This window comes from Coregonus clupeaformis, chromosome 10 (assembly GCF_020615455.1).
Source record: "Coregonus clupeaformis isolate EN_2021a chromosome 10, ASM2061545v1, whole genome shotgun sequence".
NCBI classification, from domain to species: Eukaryota; Metazoa; Chordata; class Actinopteri; order Salmoniformes; family Salmonidae; genus Coregonus; species Coregonus clupeaformis.
The window spans coordinates 14038748-14050756 of NC_059201.1; the positions used below are offsets into that span (position 1 = coordinate 14038748).

At 42.3% G+C, this 12009-nt stretch overlaps 1 protein-coding gene across 1 annotated transcript; it reads right to left on the reverse strand.

The window, feature by feature from the left end:
• Positions 1 to 2139: 2139 nt before the first annotated feature.
• On the reverse strand, positions 2140 to 8360 carry LOC121575752 (trypsin-like). The gene is made up of 6 exons (XM_041889052.1): positions 8321 to 8360; positions 8044 to 8194; positions 5489 to 5630; positions 5028 to 5285; positions 2878 to 3120; positions 2140 to 2211 (listed from the first exon to the last, which is right to left on the reverse strand). The coding sequence occupies exons 1-5, from the start codon at positions 8358 to 8360 to the stop codon at positions 2968 to 2970; spliced, it is 744 nt and encodes a 247-aa protein (XP_041744986.1). The 3' UTR covers positions 2140 to 2211; positions 2878 to 2967.
• Between the last annotated feature and the right edge of the window lie 3649 nt (positions 8361 to 12009).

Below are 12009 nucleotides of genomic sequence, written 5' to 3' on the forward strand. Positions count from 1 at the left end.
TTCACTACATTCCTAAAGAAAAGAATGTACTTTTTATTCCATACATTTTCCCTGAAACCCAAAAGTACTAATTTAGAAGTTACATTTTGAATGCTTAGCAGGACAGGAAAATGGTCCAATTCACACACTTATCAAGAGAACATCCCTGGTCATCCCTACTGCCTCTGATCTGGTGGACTCACTAAACACAAATGCTTTGTTGTAAATTATGTCTGAGTGTTGGAGTGTGGCCCTGGCTATCCATCAATAAATAAATAAATAAAATAAAATTGTGTCGTCTGGTTTGCTTAAAATAAGGAATTTGAAATGATTTATACTTTTACTTTTAATACTGAAGTATATTTTAGCAATTCCATTTACTCTTCATACTTCAGTATATTTAAAAACAAATACTTTTAGACTTACTCAAGTAGTATTTTACTGGGTGACTTTCACTTTTACTTGAGTCATTTTCTATTAAGGTATCTCTACTTTTACTCAAGTATGACAATGTACAGTCGTGGTCAAAAGTTTTGAGAATGACACACATATTGGTATTCACAAAGTTTGCTGCTTCAGTGTTTTTAGATATTTTTGTCAGATGTTACTGGGAACGGGGAGGAGAAAACAGAGAGCAGGTGAACAGAGAGGAGAGAACAGAGAGGAGGGGAACGGGGAGGAGAGAACAGAGAGGAGGGGAACAGAGAGGAGAGAACAGAGAGGAGAGAACAGAGAAGAGAGAACAGAGAAGAGAGAACAGAGAAGAGAGAACAGAGAGGAGAGAACAGAGAGGAGAGAACAGAGAGGAAGGGAACAGAGAGGAAGGGAACAGAGAGGAGAGAACAGAGAGGAGAGAACAGAGATGATGGGAACAGCGAGGAGAGAACAGAGATGATGGGAACAGAGAGGAGAGAACAGAGAAGAGGGGAACAGAGAGGAGAGAACAGAGAAGAGAGAACAGAGAGGAGAGAACAGAGAGGAGAGAACAGAGATGAGAGAACAGAGATGAGGGGAACAGAGATGAGAGAACAGAGAGGAGGGGAACAGAGAGGAGAGAACAGAGAGGAGAGAACAGAGATGAGGGGAACAGAGAGGAGAGAACAGAGATGATGGGAACAGAGAGGAGAGAACAGAGAGGAGAGAACAGAGAGGAGAGAACAGAGATGAGGGGAACAGAGAGGAGAGAACAGAGAGGAGAGAACAGAGAGGAGAGAACAGAGATGAGGGGAACAGAGATGAGGGGAACAGAGATGAGGGGAACAGAGAGGAGAGAACAGAGATGAGGGGAACAGAGAGGAGAGAACAGAGAGGAGAGAACAGAGATGAGAGAACAGAGATGAGGGGAACAGAGATGAGGGGAACAGAGAGGAGAGATGAGGGGAACAGAGAGGAGAGAACAGAGAGGAGAGAACAGAGAGGAGAGAACAGAGAGGAGAGAACAGAGAGGAGAGAACAGAGAGGAGAGAACAGAGAGGAGAGAACAGAGAGGAGGGGAACAGAGAGGAGGGGAACGGGGAGGAGAGAACAGAGAGGAGGGGAACGGGGAGGAGAGAACAGAGAGGAGAGAACAGAGAGGAGGGGAACAAAGAAACATAGCATAGGTGAAGAAAGACGAGGTGAGAGGAGGAGGAACGGAGAAGACAGGAGGAGAGGATCGGAAAGGTGAGGAGAAAGGAAGGAGGGAGAGCAGCAGAGTTAAGAGAGGAGAGGAACGTAGCATAAAAGATAACAGAGGAGAGGAACGTAGCATAAAAGATAAGAGAGGAGAGGAACGTAGCATAAAAGATAAGAGAGGAGAGGCGTGTTCACACTCAAACAACATTTGAACCCCTTGGTCACAGATTCTTCACCTCTATAGCTCCATTGTGTGTGCTTGTGCTTGTGTGTGTGTGCGTGTGCGTGTCTGTGTTTATGTGTGGTGATGAGGTAGATTTTATCCATCTTGCTTTGTCTGCAGCAGCAGGTAAGTGGTTCTCACAGGTTAGATAAGAACCAATCCAATATACAACCAGAGAGAATGTGAGGAGTGTGTTATCAGCTGAGATAATGACATTTCAAATTATTCCCGCTGACCGGTTCGACAGGCAAATGAGACAAATGCAGAACACTGTGTGTGACTGAGACTGAGGAAAATACAGTAGGTTGTGTAAAACTTACATTGTTGGGGTCAAAGGTCAAGGGATGGGGACATCTCTTTGCTCCAGACCAGAAAGGCAGACCTGAACTCGTCAACTGAGAAGAGACAGACAAAGAGTGAATTCTAAATGACATCAATCAATCACAGCAATAAATCATCAATACAATGAAGGTATTCAAAGCAAAGAGAGTCTTGTGACTGTCCACACCAATCCATAGGAAATATACATGACACACCTAGATGATCATGGGATGGTGTTTTTTCGCGGCAATATGATAAACATGATATCTTCATAACCACAGAGTACATGGGATTTGTCCTTGTGCTTGGTATATGCATGACAATCACAGACAGCGAAACAAACAGACTGATGTTGTTATGAGTTGTGTTTACCACAACATTTGTTGTCCTGATAAAATAAGAACAGAGGAGCCTGAGAGCTTTGATCTAGCCAACAGTCCCAACAGTCTACCAACAGTCCCAACAGTCTACCAACAGTCCCAACAGTCTACCAACTCCCTTTAAGAGTGTGCTCCTAATCTCAGCTCGTTACCTGTATAAAAGACACCTGGGAGCCAGAAATCTTTCTGATTGAGAGGGGGTCAAATACTTATTTCCCTCATTAAAATGCAAATCAATTTATAACATTTTTGACATGCGTTTTTCTGGATTTTTTAGTTGTTATTCTGTCTCTCACTGTTCAAATAAACCTACCATTAAAATTATAGACTGATCATTTCTTTGTCAGTGGGCAAACGTACAAAATCAGCAGGGGATCAAATACTTTTTTTCCCTCGCTGTAAGTTGATCCCATTCTGATCTTTAGAAAGGAGAAGACCAACAACAAGTCACTAGCTGTCGTTCTGGATGATCCAGTTGATCCAGCTGAGGTACATCCTGATCTTGGTGTAGACGCCAGGGAAGTTGGGGTTGGCACAGCTGATGCCCCAGGAAACAATGCCCTCAAAGTGCCCGTTACAGATGAGTGGGCCGCCCGAGTCACCCTGATAGAATAAAAGTAAATAGAATATTTTAATATCCCACAGCGAAATTTGCTTGGCATACCTACAGTTGAAGTAGGAAGTTTACATACACCTTAGCCAAATACATTTAAACTCAGTTTTTCACAATTGCTGACATTTAATCCTAGTAAGAATTCCCCGTCTTAGGTCAGTTAGGATCATCACTTTATTTTAAGAATGTGAAATGTCAGAATACTAGTAGAGAGAATGGTTTATTTCAGCTTTTATTTCTTTCATCACATTCCCAGTGAGTCAGAAGTTTACATACACTCAATTAGTATTTGGTAGCATTGCCTTTAAATTGTTTAACTTGGGTCAAATGTTTCAGGTAGCCTTCCACAAGCTTCCCACAATAAGTTGGGTGAATTTTGGCCCATTCCTCCTGACAGAGCTGGTGTAACTGAGTCAGGTTTGTAGGCCTCCTTGCTCGCACACGCTTTTTCAGTTCTGCCCACACATTTTCTATAGGAGTGAGGTCAGGGCTTTGTGATGGCTACTCCAATACCTTGACTTTGTTGTCCTTAAGCCATTTTGCCACAACTTTGGAAGTATGCTTGGGGTCATTGTCAATTTGGAAGACACATTTGCGACCAAGCTTTAACTTCCTGACTGATGTCTTGAGACGTTGCTTTAATATATCCACATAATTTTCCTTCCTCATGATGCCATCTATTTTGTGAAGTGCACCAGTCCCTGATGCAGCAAAGCACCCCCACAGCATGATGCTGCCACCCCCGTGCTTCACGGTTGGGATGGTGTTCTTCGGCTTGCAAGCAACCCCCTTTTTCCTCCAAACAACGATGGTCATTGTGGCCAAACAGTTCTATTTTTGTTTCATCAGACCAGAGGACATTTCTCAAAAAAGTACGATCTTTGTCCCCATGTGCAGTTGCAAACCGTAGTCTGGCTTTTTTATGGCGGTTTTGGAGCTGTGGCTTCTTCCTTGCTGAGCGGCCTTTCAGGTTATGTCAATATAGGACTTGTTTTACTGTGGATATAGATACTTTTGTACCTGTTTCCTCCAGCATCTTCACAAGGTCCTTTGCTGTTGTTCTGGGATTGATTTGCACTTTTCGCACCAAAGTATGTTAATCTCTAGGAGACAGAACGCATCTCCTTCCTGAGCGGTATGACGGCTGCGTGGTCCTATGGTGTTTATACTTGCGTACCATTGTTTGTACAGATGAACGTGGTACCTTCAGGCGTTTGGAAATTGCTCCCAAGGATGAACCAGACTTGTGGAGGTCTACAATTCTTTTTCCTGAGGTCTTGGCTGATTTCTTTTGATTTTCCCATAATGTCAAGCAAAGAGGCACTGAGTTTGAAGGTAGGCCTTGAAATACATCCACAGGTACACCTCCAATTGACTCAAATTATGTAAATTAGCCTATCAGAAGCTTCTAAAGCCATGACATCATTTTCTGGAATTTTCCAAGCTGTTTAAAGGCACAGTCAACTTAGTGTATGTAAACGTCTGACCCACTGGAATTGTGATACAGTGAATTATAAGTGAAATAATCTGTCTGTAAACAATTGTTGGAAAAATTACTTGTGTCATGCACAAAGTAGATGTCCTAACCGACTTGCCAAAACTAGATAGTTTGTTAACAAGAAATGTATGCAGTGGTTGAAAAACGTGTTTTAATGACTCCAACCTAAGTGTATGTAAACTTCCGACTTCAACTGTAGATATACAGTACATGACATACTCATAGCATACATCACAAGACTGACAGTCTGACAGTCAAGACACAGGCTACATTCCAATGTCCATACTAGCTTTCTACCTAGAATGCATGCCCAATACCTTCCTTCATTCTAAGTAGTGTGCTAGTTGTGGACTATGGACACTGAAATAGAGCCTGTACAGATCTCTTCTTCTCTCTCACCTGACAGGAGTCCTTCCCTCCAAAGCTATAGCCAGCACAGAGCATGTTGTCAGTGATCCTGAAGTAGTAGTAATACTGGCAGTTGGTGAGGACGTTGACGTCCACGGCTCGGAGCACGGGGGACAGGTAGTAGCTGAAGATGTTGGTGACCCCCCAGCCGCTCACCGTACAGGCCGTTCCCTGCTGCAACGGGGACGTGTCCACTCTGGGCAGGACGGCGGGCTGGACGTTGGCGTTGAGGATGGCCGGCCTCTCCAGCTGATGATAGAGGGATGGAGGGGATGGGGAGAGAGGGGGAGAGGTAAAGCCATAGAGTGAGATACAATTAAGCACACCACTATGGACCTTTATGGCATCTGCGGTAATACAATATATCATATGCCCTTTAACCCTAACCTTACTGTCAGTAGTTCGGCAAGATAGGGATAAATGCATCAAATGAAAACCATCGTATCCCTTACTTTGAGCAGCATGATGTCGTTGTCAAAGGTCATGTAATTGTACATGTAGTAGACCAGCACCTTGGAAACATTGAACTCCTGCTCAAAGCCCTCCAGACTGGAGAAACTGTGGTCACCCAGAACCACTTTGAGCAGGTTGGCCCTGTAGAGAGATGGAGGAGAGCAGGTTAGCACTCGGATCTGGCAACCCGGTATCTTGGAACTTAAATGATAACTAGCATGAATCATTCCACTTCATTCTAAAGACACAATCTGTAAGATGTCCTGCTGTTTAATGGTTATTTCAATAAATAGTATACCTATTGATTATTGAAGAATGTAATTTATGCGTGAAGCCATGTTAACCTCTACGGGATCGGTGTCCCGTATACGGGACGGTTGAGCTAACGTGCGCTAATGTGATTAGCATGACTGTTGTAAGTAACAGCAAACTTTCCAGGACATAGACATGTCTTATATGGGCAGAAAGCTTACATTCTTGTTAATCTAACTCCACTGTCCAATTTACAGTAGCTATTACAGTGAAAAAATACCATGCTATTGTTTGAGGAGAGTGCACAACAACAAAAAATGTATCACTGCTTTGATACATTCAACTCTGAAGGTAAATAATGTACTTACATTCAATAATCTTGCTCTGATTTGTCATCCTAAGGGTCCCAGAGATAAAATGTAGCATAGTTTTGTTTGATAAAATCAATTTTTATATTCAAATGTAGGAACTGGGTTCTACAGTTTGAACCCCTGCTGTCTCTGGCTCCACACCCAACCCGCCCAGCCATCTAGATGTGTGAAAGTTAGTGTATAAGCTAATGATCCATCATGTATGACATTCCTGGGAGTGTGTAAACTTACATTTTGTATTACCATATCATTTTTGCATGTTCTCTATAGTTATGTACTTGAAAATGTACCAACTGACCAATTCGGCACATTTGGGCAGACTTGATACAAAATAGTCCAGTGATGCAATGCGTCACTGGATCAATCTGAAACTTTGCACACACACTGCTGCCACCTAGTGGCCAAAATCTAAATTGCGCTTAAACTGCAATATTATATTGTGGCCTTTCTCTTGCATTTCAAAGATGATAAAAAATAATTGTGAAAAGCGCATGGTTTTTTGTTCGTACTATATTTTACCAGATCTAATGTATTATATTCTCCTACATTAATTTCACATTTCCACAAACTTCAAAGTGTTTCAAGAAAATGCATATCCTTGCTTCAGGTCCTGAACTACAGGCAGTTAGAGTTGGGTATGTCATTTTAGGCGAAAATTGAAAAAAAGGGTCCGATCCTTAAGAGGTTTTAAAGAAGCGTCTAGGTGAGCAGCAGAGGGCGAGGAGCCGCGAGCGCCTGAACACTCGGACAGAGGCAGGGCCCTCCGCGGACACCCTCCACTCCCCATGTCCCCGCCCTCCGCCTACCCCGACCGCCACTACGACGTCGACTAACCAGCCCCTCCCTCGCCTCCCTACATGAGCGATGACTAGAGCTTGACGTCCTCCAAGAAGAACAACCTGCGCAAGAATGGAGCCGTGAGAGCCTGATTGTGTTTGACGTTCGAGATCAGTCGTCTGTCTATGTAAATAGTACTAATGTTGCAAACTTGCTACAGTGATTTTATATTCAATATCTAAACTCAGATATCAAAATTTGACGCTCGATATTTATGTACAAAACACCCTTATTGGGGTAACCGATATTATTGATATTATTAGTAACTGCATGCTTCATATTTACTGATTTCTTTTTTATTAACCTAAAGGTCTCTGGTTTGAATCCCGGAGGCGACTAAGTGAAAAATCAGCCGATGTGTCATTGAGCAAGGCACTGAACCCTAATTGCTCCTGTAAGTCGCAAAGAGCTTCTGCTAAATGACAAAAAATATATATATCAAATTGAATTTGTTACATGTGCCGAATATAACAGGTGTCTTGAAATTCTGAGTTAAAACGATGCAGAATTAAAAATAATAAAAAATAATAACAGGACTACTTACAAGACGAATAAAATACACAATAATTAAGTTGCCTAAATGCCTAACTCTATCCTATGATGGTATCATAACCTATCATGTAGGTCACAGGGTTCTTCAATTCCGGTCCTGGAGGGCCGAAACACTTCTGTTTTTTTATTTCTACCTGGTAGTTAATTGCACTCACCTGGTGTCCCAGGTCTGAATTAGCCCCTGATTAGAAGGAGAGGATGAAAAACAGAGGTGTTTAAGCCCTCCAGGACCGGAATTGAAGAACCCTGATGTAGTACAAGACGTAGCTTCAATTGCCAGACCGAATAGGTTCGGAGAGAGAGCCAGCTGGTGGTCGAGATTAGCTAGACTCTCGGCACCCCATACACAGTGGCTGTGCGTTCCTCTGCCCAGTTGTGGCTGACGCATGCCACATCTTACAATGCCTGGATAGGTATTTTAAGTATCTGCTAACCACATCATATGATATAGTAATCTGTCGATGACGTAGCACGCCACCATTGGTTGATGCATGCAAGGGGACGCGACCTTTACAAGATGGATTTTAAGTTGCACTACTCACGATTTCCAGCAGTGGGCAGCAGACACCACCCACTGAGGGTGTATGAGGGTGCCTCCACAGTAGTGGAAGTTGTTGTACTGGATGGAGGCTTGGTACTTTATAAAGTAGGACTTCACCTCCTGACCCCCGATGATCCTCTGGCCCAGTACACCTGGGAGGGAATGAATGATAATAGACACAATTTAAATACATGAAAAGTGGATTAATTCAAGTGAACAATAGGAAGGGGTGGGGGATGTGGAAAGGGATGTTAAAGGTGTCAAACATGATAGTTTACCTTTGATGGTGAGGACGACCAGTAGGATCAGTGATGACATGATTCTGCCATGGTGGTTTGGTCTGGTCTGGTCTGGTCTGGTCTGTTCCAAAGCAGACATGAACGGTTAGTTAGAATCACACAATAATTCTTAATTGATCTATCAATTTACTCATATCCATAAAATCTCCCAGATCATCCAAGCTTCTGAGAAAAAAACGGACAATTCTGTGCATGCTCTGACCCCTGTGTATAATGAAATTCACTAATTGTGATCTATCTAATGCACTCAATATTTCATAAAAAAAGGTATTCAATATTTATGTTACAATTGTGATACAGTGGGGAGAACAAGTATTTGATACACTGCCGATTTTGCAGGTTTTCCTACTTACAAAGCATGTAGAGGTCTGTAATTTGTATCATAGGTACACTTCAACTGTGAGAGACGGAATCTAAAACAAAAATCCTGAAAATCACATTGTATGATTTTTAAGTAATTAATTTGCATTTTATTGCATGACATAAGTATTTGATCACCTACCAACCAGTAAGGATTCCGGCTCTCACAGACCTGTTAGATTTTCTTTAAGAAGCCCTCCTGTTCTCCACTCATTACCTGTATTAACTGCACCTGTTTGAACTTGTTACCTGTATAAAAGACACCTGTCCACACACTCAATCAAACAGACTCCAACCTCTCCACAATGGCCAAGACCAGAGAGCTGTGTAAGGACATCAGGGATACAATTGTAGACCTGCACAAGGCTGGGATGGGCTACAGGACAATAGGCAAGCAGCTTGGTGAGAAGGCAACAACTGTTGGCGCAATTATTAGAAAATTGAAGAAGTTCAAGATGACGGTCAATCACCCTCGGTCTGGGGCTCCATGCAAGATCTCACCTCGTGGGGCATCAATGATCATGAGGAAGGTGAGGGATCAGCCCAGAACTACACGGCAGGACCTGGTCAATGACCTGAAGAGAGCTGGGACCACAGTCTCAAAGAAAACCATTAGTAACACACTACGCCGTCATGGATTAAAATCCTGCAGCGCACGCAAGGTCCCCCTGCTCAAGCCAGCGCATGTCCAGGCCCGTCTGAAGTTTGCCAATGATCCTCTGGATTATCCAGAGGAGGAATGGGAGAAGGTCATGTGGTCTGATGAGACAAAAATAGAGCTTTTTGGTCTAAACTCCACTCGCTGTGTTTGGAGGAAGAAGAAGGATGAGTACAACCCCAAGAACACCATCCCAACCGTGAAGCATGGAGGTGGAAACATCATTCTTTGGGGATGCTTTTCTGCAAAGGGGACAGGACGACTGCACCGTATTGAGGGGAGGATGGATGGGGCCATGTATCGCGAGATCTTGGCCAACAACCTCCTTCCCTCAGTAAGAGCATTGAAGATGGGTCGTGGCTGGGTCTTCCAGCATGACAACGACCAGAAATACACAGCCAGGGCAACTAAGGAGTGGCTCCGTAAGAAGCATCTCAAGGTCCTGGAGTGGCCTAGCCAGTCTCCAGACCTGAACCCAATAGAACATCTTTGGAGGGAGCTGAAAGTCCGTATTGCCCAGCGACAGCCCCGAAACCTGAAGGATCTGGAGAAGGTCTGTATGGAGGAGTGGGCCAAAATCCCTGCTGAAGTGTGTGCAAACCTGGTCAAGACCTACAGGAAACATATGATCTCTGTAATTGCAAACAAAGGTTTCTGTACCAAATATTAAGTTCTGCTTTTCTGATGTATCAAATACTTATGTCATGCAATAAAATGCAAAATAATTACTTAAAAATCATACAATGTGATTTTCTGGATTTTTGTTTTAGATTCCGTCTCTCACAGTTGAAGTGTACCGATAATAAAAATTACAGACCTCTACATGCTTTGTAAGTAGGAAAACCTGCAAAATCGGCAGTGTATCAAATACTTGTTCTCCCCACTGTACATGTTACCAAAGACTAAAACATAAGTTATGTCTTCTTCAATGTCTTACATTTTCATTTTACCAAAGACTGCAAACAGAAAATGTATGTCCAAAGCATCATTAACCTACTCACCCTTCTGAGAGTCAACTAAACACTATCTGCAGACAAGTCTTCACACATTCCCCTTCCTCTCGTACCCAGACAGAACACCTGGGAAACACCCACCAACTTTTTATATTGTAACCATACCTGCTCTCCCTCTTGTGTACGTGTTATTGTGGTTATTGTCCACCCTACTGTGTCTCTACGTAACAGGGTCCTATTCATTAGTGCACAACAAACCAAAACACTTTGCAACGGAAAAACGAAAAAATAGGGACAGGTTCAGGTAGTCCCTCTCTGTTTGTGTGTTTTCTTCTGTTTGGTGACCTAGTGAACATGACCCTGGCTGTGAGATGGTCATGTGACAGACACAAAGCTGAGACTGACCTAGTACATCCCAAAGACAGACATCGTCCCTGTTATTGTCCCCCCTGTTCTTTCTAGGGACTCACCATTGATTATTTGTGTTCTGGCATTCATTGTCTGCTAATAGTGGGGAAGAAAAGAGCTTGTTTAGGGAGGTGGAACTGAATACGTCGTCTGGTCACAGAAGAGTCTCCAGGCATGTTGGTTATTGTGTAGTTTGGCTGGATGGTATGATAGTGTCAGTGTGAGAGACATGGAGGGGGGGAAATTAAATTAAATTATTATTGCTGTGCTTAAAGGTCCGATGCAGATGTTTGTATCTCAATATCAAATAATGTATGGCTAATAATTAAGTATCTTACTGTGATCGTTTTAAATTAAAATAAACAAAAATAGCTTTTTAGCAAAGAGCAATTTCTCAAGCAAGAATTTTGCTAGGACTGTGGTCTGAGTGGGGAGGGGAAAACTGAAAACTAGCTGTTATTGACAGAAAGGTTTGGAACTCTCTTTCTTATTGGTTTTAACCAATTTACCACCTGGTGATATCACCAGGCAGGCCAAAACTCCATTCCACCAAAACAGGCTGAAATTTCAGGCATTCTTTTCAAACAGCTCTTACACTAAAATGACATTATCATAATTTTCTAAATGTCACTGTATTATTCCAACCTCATTGTGTGGAAGTATATATAAAACACAGGAAAATCACATTTTTGACTGAACTGGGTCTTTAAACATGCCTGTCTTCTACAATACCTTCTCATTCTTCTACATACCATATTTTTCTTCTTTCCTTCCCGATCTCCTTCTGCCCAGTTCCCTGCCCTGGACTTTAGTCACTGTCACCAGCCGGCTACCACCCGGTTACTCAACCCTGCACCTTAGAGGCTTCTGTCTAAGTACATAGACATAGAACACTGGTCACTTTAATAATGGAACACTGGTCACTTTAATAATGTTTACATACTGTTTTACCCACTTTATATGTATACTGTATTCTAGTCAAGGCCATCCTATTCAACTATTTCTGTACATATACTATTTTATCCACGTATTCTTCAGATATACTATATATTCTATCCACATACTGTACATAATGTCTTTACATCCCATCACATATATATACAGTACCAGTCAAAAGTTTGGACACACCTACTCAGTCAACGGTTTTTCTTTATTTTTTTATTTTTTTCTACATTGTAGAATAATAGTGAAGACATCGAAACTATAAAATAACACATATGGTATCATGTAGTAACCAAAAAAGTGTTAAACTAATATAAATATATTTTATATTTGAGATTCTTCAAATA